Below are 23,482 nucleotides of genomic sequence, written 5' to 3'. Positions count from 1 at the left end.
TCCTGGAGCCCCTTTAGGCTCTGGAAGGGGCTCTGAGCTCTCCCTGGATCCTTCTCTTCTTCAGGTGAGCACTCCCAGCTCCCTCAGCCTGGCTCCAGCCCTTGGAGCATCTCCATGGCCTCCTCTGGACTCTCCCCAGCTGCTCCATGTGGATTTTCACTTTACAAACCCTCCCTGTGACTTCATCATTTACTCCAAGCATCGATGCCACGTTTAACAGCCCAGCTGCTGACTCAGCCTGCAGGGCTCTTCCCTCCTGGCTCTGTCACTTTTCTCACCTGCTCCAACCAATGACAAACCCAGGATACATTTGCAAAGGATTTTATTAAAGTAGGCATCATCCACAACTAACAAGAGTTGAAAAAATATTCTTAACAACCTCTTTTTTTTTTAATCTTTTTTGTCCTGAATAAGTAATTTAACAGCCACAGTGCTCAAGTGTCATGAGGGAAGTCTCTGCCCAGAAGTCAAACTTCCAACAGGTAGAAAAAAGTACATATTTTGCACCACATCAAGTTGGTTTAATACAGAAAAAAAAAAGTGACATCATAACAAGTTAATGTGGAAAACATGGGAGGAAAAAAATACAGATCATTGGTGAGATTGAAAATGAGAATTTCAAACAGGATGCAGACCTTGCAGACACATTTAATAATATTCCCTGATTGTCACAACAGTTTCCTCCAGACCACTCTCTATAGGAACATGGTTTATTTCAGATTTAAAAAAAAATAAATTGCTTAAATGGCTGCTCCCAAATGAGGCCAGTAACAGCTTGGCAGGAAAAACAAAATTGTGTTCAAAATGCCATAGGTTTGAATTCCACATTTGCCATGACACCTGTTCCAAGGCTTTTGTGTAATTCCACCACCAAGGACAGTGTTTCAGAAGAAAGAACATTCCTGTTCCTCACTCTTGCTGACTCCAATCAAACTGGAGCTGGGAACGAGGGTGAGGGGATCAGACCCCAGGACTCAGAGTGATGTAAGGACATGGAGTGAGACCCATCATCAAAACCTCTTTATTTTACACTTCCCAAAAGTGGAACAGAGGCACTGAGGAGTGGACAAGACACTTCAGCTCCTTTCCAGCCCTTCATCTGCTGGCTCCAGGTCCCTGGGAGATAATCCAGTCTGGATCCCATCCTTTTGGGCAGAGGACAAAGCCCAGCCAGTCTCTCCTCAGAGGGTGGGAAGGGAGGGCAGACTTCACCACCCATTGAGCCAAAAATTACACTTGAGCTACGTGAGAGTTACAAAGTGGCCAAAGTTTAAAAAATTTGTCCTTTCAGCAATGTAAACAATATAAAAATATTTCAGTAACAGCCACGACCCTTGAGCTTAAATACCTGGGAAATTGCTACTTTGCCCACAGATGAAAGGGTGAAGTACATACAAAAACAAGAGATACAAGTGTAACAAATGTTTTCAAATAATTGGGTTTCACCAAAGAATCTTCATTGGAAGGTTACTTTTGTGAGGAAACATATTCCCTGCAGGAGAACTCCTGCACAAAGAGACAGAAGTCTGATCATGGCAGGGTTACAGAGAACACAACAGACTCACAACCACCAAAGCACCGTCACAGAAAACAGAGCAAACAAGTTGTAGGAAAAAAAAAACAAAAACAAAAAAAAACCAACAAAACTTGAATGTTTTTACCTACACACACTACTGGAGTATACAACACCAAAAAAAAAAAAAAAGGAGAGCTTCCTGTAGGGAATTTCCAGTCATTTTGAAAATGAAAGGTATTTTTTCTTTGAAAAAAATAAAAGTCCAAAGCTCCCAGAGGCTGTTTCTCAGCTGGAGTAGCTAACAGCTCAGACTCACATCCATGGAAACTGGTACTTTACCTACAATGGCTTTTCTGTCTCTCCAGTCTGTCATTTCCTGAAGTCTCCTAAGTAGCTTTTGAACTGACACCTCTTCCTCTCACACATCTACTAAAACTCCCTTGTTCATCCCAGAATCTCCTGTGCATGAAACTCAACGAGCAGAACAGCCCTTAGCTGTAGCTAGAAGATGGTTTCAGCTTCTGGATCCCTCTCTGAAGAATAAAAGGGTATTATAAGAGTTACATATAAACAGCATCTACAAACACAGTGCACATGGAAAATGGGGGGAACGGGAAAGATTTCCAAGGCTGACCTGACTCTACCGTAAGGCTCCATCCTCAGCCCACCTTTAAAACTTGTTCCAGGCAATGCGACACTGTGCAGGGACTCCAAACAACTGGGAGAACCAAAAGTACTGCTAAAAAACCCAGCCAGAGGCTTGGCTTCCCTGAAATCCCACCCAGACTCACATCCATGGAACAGCTCTTCAGATTTCAGCTCTCCCTCCGAGGCTGCTCTGAAGGCAGCGGCACTTGCAGAGAACAGGACAAGGCTCTGCTTGTAAACCCTGTTTTTTTAAAGCATGATGAGAATTCAAGTCCTATTCCACTTCACATTTATAAATAGCATCATAAGAATGCTACTCTGTATGACCTAGGTATAGAAAAGTGTATGCTTAGACAGCACTAAAGAGAGATATAAATAGGAGCTATCGAGCAAAGTTTGATTTCAAACTAGAATTGCAACATCCCCCTGCAATTTGGAAACATGAAACAGCTCTTCTGATGTCTCTCTTGTAAGCAAAGAGTAAAAAGGCTCTTGCTGCAACCTAACATCCTCCACCAGGAAAAAGCAAAACCTATTGTTAGCTTTTTGGGATATGCCTGAAAGTTGGACAATGCTATCCCACTTTGTTTGCCAAGGAAGAGGCAGGAATGATTGGAGAGCCATCAGCCAGGAGTAAGTGCTATTTTGGTGTTTTTCCCTAAGTGTGAAAGTTCAAGAACTCTGTGTTTGTCAGCAGTGCTGTGTTTGGGGACAGCACCCAGTGCTGCTGTTTATCTAAAGGACATTCCAGCTACAGGACATTTCTGCCCAACTCTGTCACTACTTACGAAAATTAGCAACTGACATGCTCTAACACTCAGAAAATTAGAAACTAAAATGCAGCCATTTCTTCCTGGTCCTCTGTGGAAATCTGGAAACATCTGAAAGCATTTCAGTTAGCTTGGGCAACCCTAGAGTCAGACCCAAGGTAGCTAAACATGGTGGTCACCAGCTCAGGGAGATCATAGTCATGTTTCCAACCCCAGTCCCTGCGGGCATTGCTGTCGTCGAAGTTCATGGGCCAGCTGTCAGCTGCAGGGAAAAAAAAAGAAAAAGAACCAAGAAAGGTGAGGTTTAGGAAAAAAAATCTCTGAACTTTGAGATGTTTCATCATTACTAAGCTGAATTTTGAACCATAAGGCTTGAACTGCACAGGAACAATTTGTCAGTTCCTAAAAAGAAAAGAGACTTTGTTTCACCCCAATGATGTTTTTTCTTACCTGCTGCCAGGGAGGATACTAACCTATGGCCTGCCTGACTTGATCCACGTTGTAGGTCATCTGGAGCTCAGGGACATACTTCTGCACCTCCTGGGCCAGCTCCTCAGGAGTGAAGCTCATGGCACTGATGTTGTAGGTCCTCATGGTCAGGGCTTCTGCAGGGGCCTCCATGATCTCCAGTGTGGCCTTCAGGCAGTCGTCGATGTACATCATGGGCAGCCGGGTGTCCGGCCTCAGGTAACACTTGAATTTGCCAGTCTTTATGGCATCATGGAAAATCTTGACAGCATAATCTGGGAAAGAGAAAAATGGATGTGCATGATCTGACAGTCAACAAATCTCAGACCAACCCCAAAGTCTCCTGTCTCAAATCTGGCAGCAGGACGGTGAGATATTCATCAGGAAATCACAGAGTGGTTTGGGTTGGAAGGGAGCCTAAAGATCATTAAGTTCCAATCCCCTCCCATGGGATGGGATGCCACTCACTATCCCAGGTTGCTTCAAGCCCTCCAACCTGGCCTTGAATATTTCCAGGGATGAGGCAGCCACAGCTTCTCTGGGAAACCTCACCACCCTCACAGGGAACAATTCCTTCCCAATATCCCATCCACTCCTGCCCTCTGGCAGTGGGAAGCCATTCCCCTTTGTCCTGTCATTCCATGTCCCTATGAAAAGTCCTCCCCAGCCCTCTTGTCATGCCCCAGGCACTCACCAGTTGTTCCCCCCCCAGGCTGGGAATCAGCAGAGATAATCCCTGGATACCTGAGGCAGCGGAAGTCCAGGCCATAGCGGTAGTGGTAGTACTGGGGAGGGAGCAGAAACACAGAGTTACACACCAAGGGTTGGTCACATACCCACTGGTTTCACAGGAAAAATCTGACCCAGGATGAACCTTCAGCTGTCCCAGGACAGGGATGAAAGGAAAGGAATTACTGAAGAATTCCCATTCCCTGTCTGGCAGCTGATCTCCCTGCTTGTCCTTTTCCAGCTCAAAACCACATCAGTAGATCTTTGATTTTTGACATGGATTGTCATGCTACTCATGTAGGGTCTACAATGTTCAGAAACTGAACATTCCCAAGTTTGTGAAACTTTCCAGGATAATACAGACCTCAGACCTGGAAACTATATAAAAATATCAGCTTTAAAAATGTTGCTTATAAATAACTGCAAAGCCAAAAGAGAAGCTGTGCATGTGCAGACTACCAAGACTTTGACTTCAGAGTCTTTTTTTGTAGAGAAGGAGCAAAAAGTCATCACTGTGTACCTGCTGTCACAAGGCTTTGTGCCCTGTCCTTTCTGCAGTGCCATTCACACTGGCACAGAGGCCAAAGCCATAAAAAACAGGGAAAGAAATGACACTGAAAGTCAGCTCTTTGCCAGCTTCTCATGCTTTGTGCTTTTCCCAACAGAACTCAAAAGATATTTGACCTTCAGAGCTGCCTCAGACTATTGCTGAGTAGTAAAGCCTGAATTAAGGAAAAATGGGGGAAAGAATGAGTGAGGAATCTTACAAGAGCAATGAAGTTCCAATCATAGAATCATGGAATGGCTTGGGTTGGAAGAGACCTTAAAGAACATTCCCACCCCTGCCAAGGACAGGGACAACTCCACCATCCCAGGTTGCTCTGAGCTCTGTCCAACCTGGCTTTGGACACTACCATGGATGGGGCAGCCACAGCTTCTTTGGGAAACCTGTTTCAGTGAAGTTCTACCAGACTTTTTAGGAAATGAATAAAGTAAAAAATTCTCACTTCTCCCATGAGCTCAGCGTGGACCTTGGAGACTCCATAGATTGTCCTTGGCCTCTGAATGCAGAGATCAGGAGTTGGATCTCGAGGAGAGGTGGGTCCAAAGGCTCCAATGGTGCTTGGAACAAAGAGCCTCAAATTATGCTCAGCTGCAATATCCAGAACATTGTGTAAACCTGGGGAAAAAACCACAAAACAAGATTTATCAGAATATTTCTTCTTTCTCAAACCATTATGAGAATTATAAAATATTCTCAGCTGGAAGGCACCTATCAAGATCATCCATGGCCCTGCACAGACACCCCAATAATCCCACCCTGTGAGCATTGTCCAAACACTCCTGGAGCTCTGGCAGCCTTGGGAATGTCACCATTCACTGGGGAGTGTTAGAGGAGCCTCCTTGAGCCAGGTCTTATAAGCTCTTGGAGGTCCATAACACACCTAAGATCACTCAGCTACCCTTAGAGGCATAAAAATCAGCATGATGGCTTCTGTTGCAGTGTTGGAAACAAAAAGGTTTAATAAAAAGCAAAATAACAAACAGAGAAAAACCAAGCCAAGGGCAAGAGGTTCTTGTTTTTAGTAAAACACCTTACAAAAGTGATTAGTTTGTTCTCTTCTTTTTCTGGTAAATTGCCCAAGTGGGACTTTTTGGCTTCTGTCCAATTAGGTCTCCTTAAGTTTGAGGTGAAGTCCCTAAGGTCCTATGAAGTTTTTTTTTTTCACCTAATTGAAGAGAGAAACTGTGGTGGTGTTCACAGGAGTCCCAGCGTGAGAGCAGAGAATGCTGAGTCCATGTTTCAGAAGGCTGATTTATTATTTTATGCTATATATATATATATTATATTACAAGTAAATGATATATTAAAACTATACTAAAAGAATAGAAGAAAGGAATTCATCAAAAGGGAAGAAAGGAAGAAAGGAAGAAAGGAAGAAAGGAAGAAAGGAAGAAAGGAAGAAAGGAAGAAAGGAAGAAAGGAAGAAAGGAAGAAAGGAAGAAAGGAAGAAAGGAAGAAAGGAAGAAAGGAAGAAAGGAAGAAAGGAAGAAAGGAAGAAAGGAAGAAAGGAAAAAGGAAGAAAGGAAAAAGGAAGAAAGGAGGAAAAAGGAAGAAAGGAGGAAAAAGGAAGAAAGGAGGAAAAAGGAAGAAAGGAGGAAAAAGGAAGAAAGGAGGAAAAAGGAAGAAAGGAGGAAAAAGGAAGAAAGGAGGAAAAAGGAAGAAAGGAGGAAAAAGGAAGAAAGGAGGAAAAAGGAAGAAAGGAGGAAAAAGGAAGAAAGGAGGAAAAAGGAAGAAAGGAGGAAAAAGGAAGAAAGGAGGAAAAAGGAAGAAAGGAGGAAAAAGGAAGAAAGGAGGAAAAAGGAAGAAAGGAGGAAAAAGGAAGAAAGGAAAAAGGAAGAAAGGAAAAGGAAGAAAGGAAAATCTTGTGACTGAGCAGACAGTCTGAGCCAGCTGACTGTGACTGGCCATTAATTAGAAACAACCGCATGAGACCAATCACAGATGCACCTGTTGCATCCCACAGCAGCAGATAACCATTGTTTACAGATAACCATTTTGCTCCTGAGGCCTCTCAGCTTCTCAGGAGAAAAATCCTGGCAGAGGGATTTTTCAGAAAATATCATGGCTACAAGAAAATTCTGGCCTTCTTTCCTTTTTGAGGGGACAAAGGACACTTTTGTCACTCCGCCAACAGGGAGTACATTCCTATAGGGGAGCTGCTCCAATGCCAGACACCCTCTGGGGAGGAACCTTTCCAAACCTGCCCTGACACAGCTTTAAGCCCTCAAAGCCAACACACCAGTGATGTTGACAGCCCTGGCCAAGGGCACGTTGGCCTCTCCCACGGCGCTGAGCAGGGCGCTGTAGTGGAAGAGCCACGTGATGCGATTGTTCACCACGATCTCCCGCAGGTTCTTGTAGTCCAAGATATCCGCGAAGATGAAAGGACCTGGAGGAGGTGGAAGCAGCGGGAAATTGGATGTCAGGAATGGATGGAAGGAAGGTTCTGCATGAAGCTCAGGGTGCTGTTTGTACCACCTAAATACATCACTAAACAGTGAGGTTGAGGAAAAGTTTTCGCAAGTTTCCAGAGAAAATCAAAGAGTCTTAAATCCGACTCTATATCCGCCTCATTATAAAAATTCCTTGAGCATGTAAAAACAAAGCACAAGTTTCATTTCCAACCTCCTCCCTCCAAAAGAATAAAAGCATCTCTTTTTACAGCAGGAGCACAAGGTGTCTTAAATCCTACTCTATATCCACCTCATAGTAAAAATTTCTTGAGCATGAAAAAACACAGCACAAGTTTCATTTCCACTTCCTTCCTCCAAAAGAATAAAAGCAATTCTTTTTCAGCAGAAGCACAAAGTGTCTTAAATCCTACTCTATATCCACCTCATTATAAAAATTCCCTTAGCATGTAAAACAAAGCACAAGTTTCATTTCCAGCTTCCTCCCTCCAAAAGAATAAAAGCATCTCTTTATACAGCAGGAGCACAAGGTGCCTCAAATAGTTATTTGAGTGGGAAAAGTGGCACATTTTTTTCACCGCAAAGAGAAATATTTTCCTAAATATTTATTATATATATTTAGGAAAATATTTCTCTTTGCAGTGAAAAAATGCAAAAAGAAATATTTAGGAAAAGGGAATAAGAGAAGAAACCAACATCTTGGCAAGATTTGAAAGCAGAGAGGCATTATGCAGAAGGTTTGAAAAGCTGCCTGTCAGTGTAATCCACTTATCACTTTGATAATTACTTTATGAACATCAGAGGTAAAGTGAAGTTTTGTTTTTTTTTTCCATGTGCTTCCCCAGTCACTTACCACTATAAAAAACATTATCTGCAGGCTTTCTAATGTCAGACAAGATCACATTGTTCTTTCCAAAGCGTTTCCTGTGTAAAAATACCCACAGGGAACAGTGAGTCCACAGCTTTTTGAGATAATCCATCAGTTGCTATTTTGTTTTGCAGGAGTGATAGCAGAGGAACAATATTTTCCACAATAAAATCAGTTACTGCACTAAACAAAAAAATACCCCAACAATCCTTTAAATATCAAACCAGCATCTTAAAATGATAAAATACTTCTAGTAGCAGTCAAGTTCTCCATAAGGATAAAGAAATATTTTAGAAAGTGAAAATATGTTGGGAGAAAAGACTTTCCTACACTTTTCTTATTGAAAATTTTACCCAGGGATAATTTACCCCCCTGCAGACAACAAAAAGTCACTGGGATTGTTGTAGCTGCAGTTACTTTTATATCAACTAAGCAAATAGAAGAGAGAAATTGTGACCTTGTGCTAATCAACACAAGGCTGTTGGAGAGAGCAGATCTGGGGGCATTGGAGCACATTCTGGCCTCCCATTATTTGCATAATTTAAAAATATATCATAGAAATGGTAGCAAATGTTCAAACTGCTACAGTGTTGAGTGCAGTGAGTCTGCTCACTTTTAATCTTGGTCTAAACTCCCTCCAGCAAAGACTGTGAGCAAATGATAAACTGGAGCTGAGCTGGATATGGACAAGGACATGGATCAGGGAGAGCTCTTGGAGCATTTCATTCATCATTTCACACTTCTTGAAAAGATGGCATAAAAAAAAGGAGGTAACTGTGCTTGAGGTGAGGAAAAGGAGAAGGAAAAAGAAGGAAAACTCTGAGGGTTTACACTCTGAATACTCCCATTTAACTGGAAGCAAACAACTCAGCAGACAGTCCCTCAGACAAAATCCTGCTATTTTGGGAATTGTGACCAATGGACACGCAGAAAATACGTCAGGAACCCACAGCAAGCACAGGAGGGACAAATAAAATGATGGTGAAAATTTAATTATAGAATCATTAAGGAAAAGACCTTTAAGATCATCAAGTCCAGCTATTAATGTTATTTACAAAGCCAAGGAGACAAAAACAGCATTTGAAAAATAGGATTTCTTTTATAAACAACTTTCCAGACAACTACTGCTCCTAGAAGTGATGGCTAAAGCTGGAATTCCTCACTCACAGCAAGCCAGGGAATGGTGACCCACCTCAGCAGCTTTGCAAGTCCCACCCCGAGCTGGCCAAGACCACCTAAGAGACAAAAATCAGAGGAAAAGTGGGGGTCACAATGCAGAATTCCATTATTATCTGTATCACATCAAGAATCAGTATGATTTTCTCAAAAGAGTCAGGAAGCTTTTACATTTTTTTTTTCAAGGAACAGGTTTTAAAGAAGTTCTGGAATTAAAACAGGAAAGTTCACACAGGACTCTGATGGCAAAGATCATCCCAATTCCAGGATATTTGGGGTATTTTTGCTTCCAGAACTGTGCCCTTTGGGGAGGGAGGAGAGCAGTGGGAAAGCTCAGCTGAGAAGCAGGAACCCAGCTGTGCCAGGAGTGCTGACCTGTGATTAACACCCGGGGATGGTCTGACTCGGAGAACGTCACCGAGTGGAAGCTGGCGTCGGAGGCCACCTGGCGTGGGGACACCCCAATGGCCCTGACAGGCACCAGGGACACCCCACAGCCACAGCCAGAGCTCTGCAGCAGCTGGCTGGCAGCTCTGCCCAGGTTCCTGATGACTGGCATCTTCCCCTTTCAGGTGTGCTGTGAGGAGAGAGACAAAAGATGAGTCACGAGTGATTCAACCCCGTTAGACGGCTTTGAAAACTCTGCTAAAAGGGAAAACTCTGCTAAAAGGGAAAACTCACTCTGCTAAAAGGGAAAACTGCTAAAAGAGAAAACTCACTCTGCTAAAAGGGAAAACTGCTAAAAGAGAAAGCTCTGCAGAGATCCAGAGGAATTTGATGCCATCCCAGAGCTGGGGGATTGTGCCAAGCAAGGGCTGAAAGCAGCCTGGGGTGTAACATGAGCAGAGGTAATGTATTCCCTGGAGAGAGCTCAGGAAAATATCCACAGTCCAGAAAAACGGACAGAGAGAATGCTGTAAAGCTCAAGTTTAAACTTTTTTTTTTTTAATTTCACACGGAAGTGTGATTTTAAGGATAAACACAGAATAAAACAAAGCTGCTGTGATGCCACGTTTGGAGTGGAAGTTTTGCAGGCTGCTGTGAATAAGCAAAACTCCTCAGGATTGCATCAGCAAGAGCAGCTGAGCCAAGGAGGCAGCAGGAAATATCTTGGAAAAAAAGGGAGATTTACTCTGATTTAACACTCAGGATGGACAGTACCCAGAAAGCAAACAGAGGAGTGGCAGGTCTTAGCCAGGCCTCAGGAAAATGTCCTAATTATTTCACATAATTATAATTTACCCTGTGCTGCATTCAAGTTTGGGTTCCTGCTTTCCAAATCTTTCATATTGCAGAAGGAAATGCAAAGTACCCCAAATAAATGACACCTGCAGCCACAGCTGGTTGTTTCTGTGGTGCAAATTTAATTCTCCCAAATAAAATCCTCAAGGCACAGCCAGTCATTTTTTCCTTATCCCCTCTGAAGAATTTTTATTTCCCAATACCTAGAATTTGCAAATTCCCAGATGAAAGCATATTTCAAACTTGCCTGATGGGGTTACCCTGTCAAATCCTTTCTTGGGGCATATATTCTAAAAAGGAGAGGCAGGTAGAGGGAAGCTCTCCACAAGAAACTGCAGATGAATTCCAGTGGCAGAGAAAAGCAAACAAGTGATTAATGTGGGTGTTCCTTTCACTTCTCAGTCACCTGGCAGAGAATGTTCTGGTACTTGAGGGAGTTCTGCTATTTAAATACAGATTTGCTAAATATTGTCTAGTAAGAGAGCCCCATAAAATTGCATTATTAAAAAAAAATATTTAAATTGATCAAAAAGACTTGGTCTGAGATGCCCAGAGAGGTGATGGGAGTGTCCATCCTTGGAAATATCCAAATTCCATCCAGACACAGACCCAGGCATCAGCTCTCATGATAATCCCTCCCTATTTCAGCCCTGAAGAATAAAATCCTCCAGCACTGAGAGAGACTCACTGGTCTGTGTGACAAAAAATTTCCACTCCAAGTACCTGAAAAGGCATTTTGAGCTTTGAAAAGTACAAACAAAAGTTGGCTGTGACTAAAATTGGTTTCCCAGTGACTGAACTGGTTTTTGCAAACATACTTAGAGTGAAACCACAAAGGCTTAAGCTGAGAATTTACTCCCAGGTCTGACTCAGAACAGTAAATGCATTTTATACCAGGAACTGAAACAGCCAGGCAGCAGAGCTGCTGCAAAAACCTCCACTGATGGCATTTCTTTTTATTTCAAATGCAAAGGGGGAAAAAACAGGTGTGACTGGCTACTAAAGTTGCCATTAACGCACAGATATACAAAGAAATCAATATTATGCCTTAAAAACTCTTTCCCAAATAGCTGAAGTCAGCCCCACACAGTGATTAACTTGCAAAAGCAACTCATACAGGAAAGCCCATTCTCCTAGATCCAAATTTTTCACCTTAATTAACTTCCAGGGGTTATTAACAGCTCTGAACACATAAAAAATTAACAGATGTAAAATAACATATATTTTTATAAGTTATTATAAAATTGATATATATTCAAAGGCTTCCCCTTTTACTATCCCAAAGAGGAATACTTTCTGTTCTGTTTGGAACTGAAGAGGAAAATATCACCTATATAATATATAGATATAATTGATAGTGAAAGGTGTCCTTGCTCATGAAACAGGATGAGCTTTAAGATCCCTTCCAACCCAAACCATTCCATAATTCCACCATATATTTTCAAACCCCCTCCCACATCCCCTTTTGAATAGTTTCTCAGTCCCTGATCTCATTTATCAACTCAAACTGATATTACAAAGTGCTAGCAAAATGAGGAAGCTTTATCTTGAAACAAAATTATTTCCCCCACCCCAGTAATTTAAACCAATAACCAAAGGTAATTTCAAGGATTAGGCAATGGAATTGCAGCTGGAATTTTCCCTCTCCTGTACTCACCTGAGCCTCAGCTGGTGATAAGGCAGAAGCAGAGCAGAGAAGGCAATTTATAGGACACTGCCTCTTTGGAAAGCCAATCAAAACCTGGCACAGAGTAGGAGTTGTCCCACACCTTAAGGAAAAAAAAACCAAAAAAAAAAAAAAGGTGCGTGTGAGAGCAGCAGCAGCAGCCAGGGATTTCACTGCTCTCTCCTGCTTGATTTTGAAATGCCTGGAAGTTTGGAAGAGGCAGGGAAAGGGCTCTGAAGGTGCACAAGCTGCTCCTCCAAGTCCCAGAACCAGCCAGCCTCGGGTCGTGGCCGAAGGACAGAGTTTAAATTAATTAGTGGCAGTGCAAAAAGATTAGCAGAGAGCAAACACGTGCTCCAATGAACAATAATCTGCTTGGGATAGCAGGAAATTTCTGGGGTTTGTAAGAAGATTAAAGCACTGGGAGAAGGGAAAGAGGGAATAAAGAAAAAAAAAGAGACACATTCATAAAATGACATTTAGTGAGTGAACTGCCAGCTGCTGATCCTCTGCGAGGTTTCCAAGGTGTTACATAAGCAGCAGCACCTGTTGCTCACATAAAAGTCAAAAATGTTTATGGAAACCAGCAGCTCTTGTAATTTAGTTATTAATAGAATGTCACTCACGGTGACAAGAAAGATAAGAGAGTCATGGGCTTTGTCTGGAAAGTCCCACTGCAAGCTTCAAAGAGAATGGGAGAGAGGGAGGAAAGAGAGGCCAAACCAAACCCCAGAGCTCCCACAGGATCTCTGGGGCTGCACAGCTGCTGGGATGCCACAGGATGCCCCTCCAGGGAGCTCAACCAAAGAATCCAGAACTTCCTTCTTTCAAAGAAAATTAAGGAACTCTGCAGGGCACAAGATCTTGCAGATTGCCAACCATATCCTCAAGAACATGATCCACACCAACTCACTGAGCTCCAAATTCTCAACTCCCAATTTGCTCCAAACCCCACAGCTTCTGCTCCAGACCTGCAGATTTGCTTATGCATTGGGAAGCTCCTCTAATTTTCCCAACTGTATCAAGAGCTTGAGGAGTGAGACAGCACCTTCCTTGGGCATCCAGAAGATGAAGCACAAGCCACAGGAAAGCCACTGTGGTGCCCAAGTGGAAGCTCCATCAGATCCCTGCATTTGGGAGCACTCAAGCTGCAACAACTAAGGGATAATCTCAGCTCAACCCCAGGGACTGCTGCCTGGATAGCTGGACCCAAATGCATCTCACATTCCCTGCTGGCAATTCCCCTGCTTCTCAGACCCCCCAGGCTGGGACTCTGCGTCCCTGCTGGTGTCCCCTGGCAGGGGGGATGTGCCAGGGTGTCCAGGCTGGAGCTGTTCCCCCTGGCAAGGAGCTGCTGGCCAAGCTCAGCTGGAATAACCTTGACACACGCAGGGCTCCTGTCCCAGGGGTGACGCACGGCCCGGGGTGAGGCCGAGCCCCTCTGCAAGAGGAGACGTCAGCCCGAGCTGTGAGGGACCTGCTGGGAACCTGACCTCAGCCGCCAAAAATAAACAAGAAAAAAAAAAAGAAAAAAAAAGGGAGATTACGCAGCTGCTGAACAGCGTGATACTCCTGGAAGAGGTAAGGAAGGTCCAGAACGTCCAGTGTGTCCTGGGCACACTGGGCAGCAGGGAAAGGGGGGGGATTCTGCCCCTCTGCCCCTCTCAGGTGAGACCCCACCTGCAGAGCTGCCCCAGCCCTGGGGCCAGCGGCAGAAGGACCTGGAGCTGCTGGAGAGAGTCCAGAGGAGGCCACAGAGATGTGCCAAGGGCTGGAGCCCCTCTGCTCTGGAGCCAGGCTGGGAGAGCTGGGAGGGTTCACCTGGAGAGGAGAAGACTCCAAAGGGACCTCAGAGCCCCTTCCAGCACCTAAAGGGGCTCCAGGAAACCTGCAGAGGGACTGGGGACAAGGGATGGAGGGACAGGACAAGGGGTAGTAACATTAAACATAAAAAAGTAGGTTTAGATGGGCTCTTGAGAAGGAATTCTTGGCTATGAGCATGGAGAGGAGCTGGCACAGCTTGCAGAGAAGCTCTGGCTGTCCCTGAACCCCTGGAAGTGTCCAAGCCCAGGCTGGACGGGACTTGGAGCAGCCTGGGACAGTGGAAGGTGTTCCTGCTCACGGCACGGATTGGAACGGGAGGATCTTTGAAGTCCCTTCCATCCCAACCATTCCCCGATTCCCTGGCGCTACACCCGGCACAGCCCCCGCTGATGAAACCCCAGAGCCGGGGCGGGTGACGAGCGCGAACAAAACCCGCCCGCCCGCAGGGAGTCTGCGGTGAGGCACCAAAGCGCCACGAGCACCGAACCGCCCGTCCCGGTCCCGAAGCGTCCCCAGAGTGTCCCCAGAGGAGGGGACCGCGCGGTGCCGGGGAGAGCCGCCCCTCCCCCACTCCATTCATTCGGTCGAGCCGGGAGCGGGGCGGTCCCGCCATCCCAAATCCCCCAAAGCCCCGCAGCTCCCGGTCCGGTCCGGTCCGGTCCGGTCCATGCCCGTCCATGCCCGCGCTCACCCCGCTCCTGCCGCGCTCGCGCTCCCGCCGCCGCCCCGCTCCCTCAGCCCAGTCCGCTCGCGCCGGGGCCGAAGCCTGACGTCAGCGGCGGCCGCCCAGGGGATTGGGCGGTGACGTCACACGGGCGTGATGTCACGCGCCGTGAGGGGCGGCGGTGGCGGGCGGGGCGCGGCGGCCCCTCAGGAGCTGAGGGCGGGCGGTGCCCGGCCACGGGGACAAGGGACATTACAGCTCATCCCGTCCCCTGCCGTGGGCAGGGACACCTTCCACTATCCCTGATTGCTCCGAGCCCCGTCCAACCTGGTCTGGAACACTGCAAGGGACTGGGGCAGCCAAAGCTTCTCTGGGCACCCTGTGCCAGGGCCTCACCACCCTCACAGGAACGATTCCTTCCCAATATCTCATCTAACCCTGCCCTCTGGCAGTGAGAAACCATTCCCTCTCTTCCTGCCACACCATGCTCTTGTCCCAAGTCCCTCTCCATCTCTCACCAACACTCACCAGCCAAGCCACTGTACAAAACAGCACTGCTCACAGATTCCCAAATCCCAGAATCGCTAATTCCCAGAGCCCCAGGATGGGTCAGGTTAGAAGGGACCACTGGAGCCCATCTGGTACAAACCTCCCTGCTCTAAAAGGGTCATGCCACAGCTCAGGGTTATTTACGTCTGTGAAAAACGCCAATCACTTGTTTTTAAAATGTTAAAAGTTTAATAGTAATAAAATGGTTATAAAAATAGTAAGACAATTAGAGTAATAATAATTTGGACAATTTGAATTAGGACAATATGAGACAATAGAGACAAAGAGTTACGGATGTCCAGGTACCTATTTCTGGACAGCACGAGCCTGAACAAGGACACACATTAACAAAGGATTAACCCTTAAAAACAATAACCTATTGCATATTCCTACACCTTTTACATGATGCATAAATTCCATTCAAATACAGGATTCTGTCTGGGCATCCTCAACTTCTTCCTCTGAATCCTGACAGCACCTTCAAGGTGGGAAGAAGTTTGTTTCTTCTGATAAGAGGGCAATAAATTATTTTTCTCTGAAAGATTTAGGTGTTCTGTGGCTGCTATCTCACTGTCCTTTCTTTAAAAAAAGTATCCTACATAGCATAGTTTCTATTTTAACATTTTTTATAACCTAAAACTATATTTACCACACTACTTAAGAGAATTAATACAGTATTACTTTCTAACACAACACGTATAATATTAATTTTAATATTTGTGAAAAGCCAATCATAAAATACATGCATTTTTCACAATGTCCAGACAGTTCTGGAATATCCCCAGTGAGGAAACTCCACAGCCTCTCTGGACAATCTGTTCAGTGCTTGGTCACTGCACAGGGAAGAAGTTCTGCCTCCTGTCCAGGTGGAACTTGCTGGGCTCAGTCCCTGCCCGTGGCTCTGGTGCCACTGCTGGGCCCTGGAGCAGAGCCTGGGCCCTGCTCTGCCCCTCCCTGCACACAGGGACACCCAGGGCTGAGGGCCCCTCTCAGCTGTGCCTCCTCTCCAGGCTGAACAGCCCCAGCTCCCTCAGCCTTTCCTCATCAGGGAGATGCTCCTGTCATCATCTTTCCATCACACCAGTGTCACTGTCATATTTTCTTAAAAATCCCTTCACCAGGATTTCTTCTTCTGGGAAGCTGAGAAGCTTCAGAGAAAAAGGAAAAAAAATTATCTCATTTTTCTCTCCTGCGTTTTGCTGCTTTGGAATGTGGTCTGGAGATTGTTTATCCAACAGGTGGTTGTTTGATTAGTTTCATGTGAATTGTCTTTATTTAATAACCAATCATCGTCCAGCTGTGTCAGGACTCTGAGGAGTCAGTCATGAGTTTTTAGTATCTTGTTAAGCCTTTTGTAAGTATCCTTTCTCTATTCTTTAGTATAGTTTTAGTATAACATTTCATTAATATAATATCATAAAATAATAAATTAACCTTCTAAGAACATGGAGTCAGATTCTCAATTCCTCCTTTGTCCTAGGGCGCCAGGAGACAATTGCACCACACACCATTGTAATTGTCTCTCCTAGGCTGTACCACGAGCTCCTTGACTGCCCAGACATCAGAGAGGGATGTAGTACCCAAATGATCTTTTTGTTGCTAAAAATCACCTCTGCATTTCAAATTTCCATCCAAAGATGCTGCCTTTGCATCCTTCTGCTGGCTGTTCTACATGAACAGCTGCTAAAACTCACTCTCCCTTGCTTAGACTCTGCTTTTTAGCGTTCCTGCTCTTACTGAGGTCACAGTGGCTGAGCAGGACCTGTTAGGTTTTACATTGTTTCCTAAAAGTTCCATAAAAAGAGGTATTTCCCCCTTTCCCATCAAGGTGAGTGCCTCATGTGTATGGCCAAGTCCTAAACACCTTTAGCTCAACAGAATGAGCCACCTGGTTGATCTTAGGGCTGAAACCACCATTTGCTCAGCCAAGAGGTTTTTTGTTGGGACAGGGACAGTGAGAATCACAGAATCACACAGAATCACAGAAATTCTAGGCTGGAAGAGACCTGTAAGATCATCAAGTCCAACCCATGTTCTAACACTTCAACTAGATGATGGCAGCAAGTGCCACATCCAGTCTTTGTCAACGCAGACAGAGATGCAACAAACCTGTGCTGGTGTTGGGACTGAAATCCAAAAAGCTGGACTTGACATTTCTACAACTAAACTCCAAAGATGCAACAAAGATTCAAGACTGAGACATCAACTCTTCAAAATCATCGTGTTTGTGCTCTCTGCACAGCTGAGTTGTGGCACCGTGCCCCAAAACTGGAGATCCACCCTCCTATCAGCACCCACACTCACAGCTGCTCATCGAACTGCTGGGCAGCATTTATCGTATCACAGGGCAGAGCTGCTGGCTGGTTGTGTGCAGGAGATGGGTGTAGCTGTTCTCAGAAGAAAACTCATCCTATCAATAATTTTTTTAAAGCAGGAGGCCATGAAGAGAATAAAGTTGGTGGAGCTGCATGTCCACAGCAAGGAGCCCACTGGGGTGAGGCAGACACCCACGTTCTGCTGGACTCCACAAGGGAAAACTGAAGTAGTCTTAGAAGGGGAAAATTATCTTGATATCAGGTATATTGAACTGGAAAAGGATAGTATTTTCCTCCATTGGATAAATTTCTTTTTATGCTGTTTGACAATTCTCTAGAGGACAAGAGTGCTGGAATGAGCACATTCTTCTTGAATGAAGAGAAGCTGAATGTCTGCTGGTTTATGAACCCACATTCAACATTTTTGGATCTCAAGCACAGGAATGTGCCCTGTGAGGTGACAAATGCAGTCCTACATTTTACCATGGCCTTCAGAGCTGTTTGTGCTCAGGTTTTGCAAGTGTGCTTCTTGCTTGCAAATTCTACCTTCTCATTTTTCCTTTCTGGGGAATTATTCTTCATTTGAAGTCCCTGCAGCTCCAACTGGCAGCCTGACAGAAGAGCTGTGACTTCCCTATGCCTGGAAGTGTCCAAGGCTGGGCTGGACAGGGCTTGGAGCAACCTGGGGTAGTGGAAGGTGTCCCTGCCCATGGCATGGGGTTGGAACTGGATGGGCTTTCATGTCCCTTCCATCCCAAGACTGTATGGAGGCAGGAAGGACAAAGCTGTAAATTTCCCACCCAAGAATCCTTCTAAAGAGGGGCCTTACTTGGCCCAAACTGAAATCCAGAAACATGTTCTGGTTTGGTGCAGTCCAGGCACTGCCTGATTTCTTAAAGATCCAGCAAAGCTGCATGGAGCAGGAAGTTCTTAAGGGAGTTCTTAATGAGCAGCCAGGAGGGATTAGAGGGCCTGGAGCAGTTTGTGCAAAGTATTTAGAGTTAAATCTGATCCCACGTCACACTTTCTAAATCTCCAAGCAGAGTCCTGGTCTGATGGGGTTTTGCAGCTTCAGAAGCAGGGCTGGATATGGGAACCCTACTCCTAAATCAAGGATAGGACCATAGAATCTTGGGATTATTAGAGTTGGAAGGGACCTTGAGGGCCATGCAGGTTCTCCTGCTGTTTCTGGCTGAGGGAGTGAGTGATTTCTGACAGCACAGGGGAGGCTTGTGCATTGCTGCCCTTCTCAGGAGGCCGTGGGGCAGTGGGATGTCCTCTGAAGGACAAAGTGACAAACTGCTGGCAAGCAGAATTCCATGTTTGATGGATCAGTGATTTGATCTCTCAATTTGATCCAGCAACTCTTCAGACAGAAGCTGATCAAATCCTCCTTTCCCTGAGCTAATCCTGACAAGTCTTCTCATTCCCAGCAGCATTTCTACAAAGAGCTTCCAGATCCTTCTCCTCTGGATTCCTTCTGCTGAGCTGTACCTCCAGCAAACAACATTATTACTTTTTACCCCCCCTTATTCCAAACACATCTATATTTCATAACCACAAACATTAACTCCCTGAGCAATCTTGAAGAACAAAGGCTTTGAGATAAGATTCTCTTGCCACAGAGGTGTTTATAAGCCTTCCCCCCCCCCCATTCCCTCCTGCTTACGAATTCCACCCCTTGGCAGGCAGGTTGGGATTGTTATGTAACAGTTTAGCTACATGTAATTAGAGGGCACAAAATTACAGATGGAGCAGGGATCTTATTGGATGGCACAAGCTTCCCTGAGTTTCTAAAGAACATGGGTGAGTTTGTGGAGGAGAAAAACATTAATGGTGAGTGACTGTAAATCCCCTGGATGTACAGTGAGAGTGTCTGGTTCAGAAATTCCTTCAGCTGTAGATCCCAGAGCCTGTGAGAGCACTGTGGGGACAAAGCTGCTGCTGGAAACAAAGGAGCAGGATTAGGAGGATCTTGCCTTGATTTGCTGGGGTTGCTTTTATGTTCTGAGTTGGGTTCCCTGAGTGATGAGCAATTCCTGCCTCAGCACAGCAAGGAGCAGAGAGCTCAGCAAACCAACCACTCTATAAAAATGCTGCTTTTCAAGGCCATTTATTATAAGCAGGGCATTGAGCCATGAGGGAGCCAAGTGCAGTAATTATATTTGTGAAGCACGGGTCATTTCTGTTTGCTGTACCCACTTGATATTCACACAATGGAGTCATTTTTCTGTGGTGTTCAGCTTCTCAGCCTCTATTTCAAAGACTGCTTGTGCTTGAATCATGTTTACCCTCCCTCTGAGAAGTACCTTGTATTTGAAGGTGCTGCTGAAGGTAAACCACCCTGCTCCTTTGACGTGGAGCTCGCATTTAAACATATTTTTTTGAAACACTGCCTATCTTTTTTGAAGTCTGTTGAATTTCAGAGTGTTCTGCAGATAATGGTATTTCCATCTTGCTTAATTTCTGCCCATAAACAGGTCTTAAATTGTTCACAGTGGGGAAGACAGGAGTTAAAACACCTTCCAGCTTTCGCTTTTTCATCTTCCTCTGTGTAAAAAGGCAAATATCCAATACTTTATTTATTCCTGAAGGAGTATCTTCCATGTCTCTGTCTGCAGGGAGGGCTCAGAGCAAGGACCAGGCTCTGCTCTGGGGGGGGGGGCCAGCAACAGGAGAACAGGAACTGATGCCCAGGAAGTTCCACGTGGACATGAGGAAGAACTTTTTCCCTGTGCAGTGGCCAAGCCCTGAACAGATTGTCCAGAGAGGGGGTGGAATCTCCTCACTGGGGATATTCCAGAATGATCTGGACACAACCCCGTGCTCTGGGATGGCCCTGCCGGAGCAGGGAGGTGGCACCAGATGACCTCCGGATGTCTTTTCCAACCTGACCCAACTTGGGATTCTGGGATAAGCTGCAGTCCTGACCAGGAATGTGGATGCTGCACAACGGCCTCAAACACATGGACTGAACCAGACATGGCAAGCAGAGAGAACAGCTGGAGGTTTCCTGCAGGAGCTGCTTCAAGGACACACTGGAAAGGTGGCAGCAGATCATTCCTGGAGCAGCTCCCCCACTTGGGTGAACCTAGAGAGCCCCACTGAGCTGTGGTCACTTGAGAAGGGCAGGGATCCACCACAGTTCTTAGAGTGGTTTAGGTGGGAAGGGACATTAAAGCTCATCTTGTTCCACCCTTTCCACAGGCTGGGACACTTTACACTATCCCAGGCTGCTCCAAGCCCTGCCAACCTGGCCTTGGTCACTTCCAGGGGCAGTCACAGCTTCTCTGGGGAACCTCTGCTATGGCCTCCCCACCCTCAGAGGGAACAATTCTGTTCATACATCTCACCTAAATTTCTCCTCTTTCAGTTTGACCTCATTACTCTTTGTCTTATCACTACAGTTCCTGAAGAAGAACCCTCCCCTCCAGCTTCCCTATTGCAAGGGGAGCTACAAATCTATACCAGCTCATTTTCCTATGGTTTTTTCCACAAACCTTTGCTGCTGCCCAGAGATAGATTAGCAAGAAAATGTAATTTTGCCTGGAATTTATGTGGTTCTCTGCCCCTCAGACTCAAGCAAAGTTTCATTTCCTGTAAAGTTCTCCTGCTATGTCCCACATGTGCCACAGCAGCCACAAAGAGACACCAAGGAGGGACAGACACTGAGCTGGGCCTTGGTGACAGCTCAGCCACACAGGATGTGAAAAGAAGAAACATCTTCTCCCTGTGGTGCTGAACTGCTTTGACCCTGACACTTGTCATGCCCAGCAGATGTGACACGGGCTGTGCCTGGGCACAGGGAGGTGTCACATCGTGTTGGCAGCCCAGGACAGCCTCACACTGATCACAGTCAGGGCTCATCTTCCCTCTGTGAGTGAAAGCGTCACTTTTGCACCCAAACATGTGTCACACTGCATTGCTGCCTGCTTGGAGAAGGAAAAAAGGGAAGATATTATTTATAACTCATTCTTTTTAATTAAAAGAACACACTTGATCTTTGGTTCAATTAGATTTACCTTGTCTTTTTTATTTTTTTTAATGAGGGGTGAAAGCACTGTGAGAGCCACAGATGCCTCGTTTTTCAGCACATTCCCCTGGCCTCTTTCCCCTCCCTGTGAGCTCCTGCAGAGGGAAAACACAGGTGTTCCCCCTCCAGGTAAGCTGGGAATGAGGGAAGGCTTTGCTTGTGGCATCTTCCACCTGGGCTGTTCCTCTCTGGGTGTGAGATCCCTGCCTGAAAGGAGTCTCTCAGCAGGGTTAACTCCTACTGGGTGCTCACAGTCTGGGGACAGCAGTGGCTGCAGCCACATTTCCCTGTGCAAAGCGACCTCCTGGCATCTTGCACCGTAATGGACCAGGATCAAACCCTCAGTGCCCCCCAGATACTCCTGTGCTGCTGCTTTCTTAAAATGAACATTTTTTTCTGTGACCACGGGGCAGCAATCCTGCAAGGTTCTTCCCTCAGAGACCCCAATACTTCTCATGCACTGATGGCAGATAAAGGATCTGGTTTCCTTTATGTCCACAATTTAAATTTCCACCCTCATGGTGATTGGCTTTACACTCACAGAATGATAAAGGTTGGAAAAGACCTTCAAGATCACTGAGTCCAACCTGTGACCAATCCCCACCTTGTCAATGAGACCATGTCACATCCAGGTGTTAAAGACAGATGAGACACAATTCAGGGCAGCCCACAGCAACAAGAGGTATCCAAAAAAAAAAAAAAAAAAAAAAAGAAAATAAAAAGAAAAAAGGGGAAAGGAGGAGAAAACAGACCTGTGAAGGGCAGAAGCAGCTGAGAGGGACAAGGGGCCAATCTTACAGCATGAAGCACAATCATCACAAGAAAAAAACCTCCAAATAAATCAATCTTGAAGGCAGCTGCTCCAACAGCAGCCAGATTAGTCCTTAGGAAAACCTGTAGCTTTAGGAAGTCCTGGAAAAGATCCCTTGGGGAGGGAGAAGTTTGTGTTGCTGAGAAATTTAAGAGCAGGTTAGGCAGGAACCATCAGCAGAGATGTGTGTTCAGTGGATCTTGTCTGAGGGCAGAGAGAGAGGCTCACAAACCTCCCCTCTTCAGAAATCTCTCCTCTTTGCTTGCTGCCTCTCCAGTAAAGACATAAAATAATGTGTGGTGTATCCTAGGAATTTATAAAAAGGTCAGGGATACAAATTCTGAGGTTACTCAATCCTCAAGAAGCCCCAGCCTGCAGTGCCACCAGCCAGGAGGAGTTCCTAGAGCCCACAGAGACATTGTTGTTTTGGGGAAGGAAACAGCTCCTTTGTTCCCTGAAGGCTTTCCTGTATTACCTGTTCATCCACTGCCTCTCAGCCTCCCATGTCAGCAAACAGAAAGGATGAAAGGTGCATCACAAATATAACAGTGATTCGAGCTCAGTGACAGAAAGGAGGGATTTTTGAGGAATAAAATCAGGCCATGGGTCTTACCCCTCATGAACACCAGCCTGCAGAGAGGCCCTGATGCTGCTAAAGAAAACACAGCAGTTGTCACTTGCCCTTAAGCAGAAATTTCCTACCTTGGAGTGGATACAGGGAGCTCACAAGAGGCAGTTCTGTAATTCAAAATGACTTTCAATTTTCTTTTGCTGACAAGGCCAGCTTGGATGGGGCTCTGTCCAACATAGAAGGTGTCCCTGCCCATGGCAGGGGCTGGAAGTGGATGAGCTTTAAGGTCTTTCCAACCCAAACCAGGCTGTGACGAGTCCCCAGTTTTCCAGCATTGCTCCTGTAACACATTGGCAAAACCACATGGAAGTCTCTGAGCAGAAACAATCCAAGGAATCTTTCTGCCCTTCACAGCTTGGCCATAAAAAGCCAAAACCTTTCACCCTGAAACAAACATGAGTAACCACAGGCAGAAACAAAGGCAGAAGGCGATGTTATAAACCCTCAGCAGCTGCTATTGCAGAGCTGGAGTCACTAAAGGAGTATGGACTGTAAACAGAATCCATTTTTCCTCCTTCCTTACTGGTCCAACAATGCAAGTTTCCACACAGGGATTCATTTCAAGCAGGCTGTGGAAAGAAGATGCATAATTAGTG

At 45.6% G+C, this 23,482-nt stretch overlaps 1 protein-coding gene across 1 annotated transcript; it reads right to left on the bottom strand.

The window, feature by feature from the left end:
* Positions 1-305: 305 nt before the first annotated feature.
* On the bottom strand, positions 306-14,661 carry LOC131081275 (L-threonine 3-dehydrogenase, mitochondrial-like). Its single transcript, XM_058020281.1, has 10 exons — positions 14,575-14,661; positions 12,051-12,162; positions 9,527-9,728; positions 9,168-9,210; positions 7,961-8,031; positions 6,936-7,085; positions 5,139-5,311; positions 4,097-4,187; positions 3,408-3,677; positions 306-3,196 (listed from the first exon to the last, which is right to left on the bottom strand). Exons 3-10 carry the CDS (start codon positions 9,708-9,710, stop codon positions 3,057-3,059), a joined length of 1,122 nt encoding a protein of 373 aa, XP_057876264.1. The 5' UTR covers positions 9,711-9,728; positions 12,051-12,162; positions 14,575-14,661; the 3' UTR covers positions 306-3,056.
* Between the last annotated feature and the right edge of the window lie 8,821 nt (positions 14,662-23,482).

This window comes from Melospiza georgiana, chromosome 3 (genome assembly GCF_028018845.1).
Source record: "Melospiza georgiana isolate bMelGeo1 chromosome 3, bMelGeo1.pri, whole genome shotgun sequence".
Classification (NCBI taxonomy): Eukaryota; Metazoa; Chordata; class Aves; order Passeriformes; family Passerellidae; genus Melospiza; species Melospiza georgiana.
The sequence above is the reverse complement of the archived record's forward strand: the minus strand, read 5'-3'. Positions and strand labels throughout refer to the sequence as shown.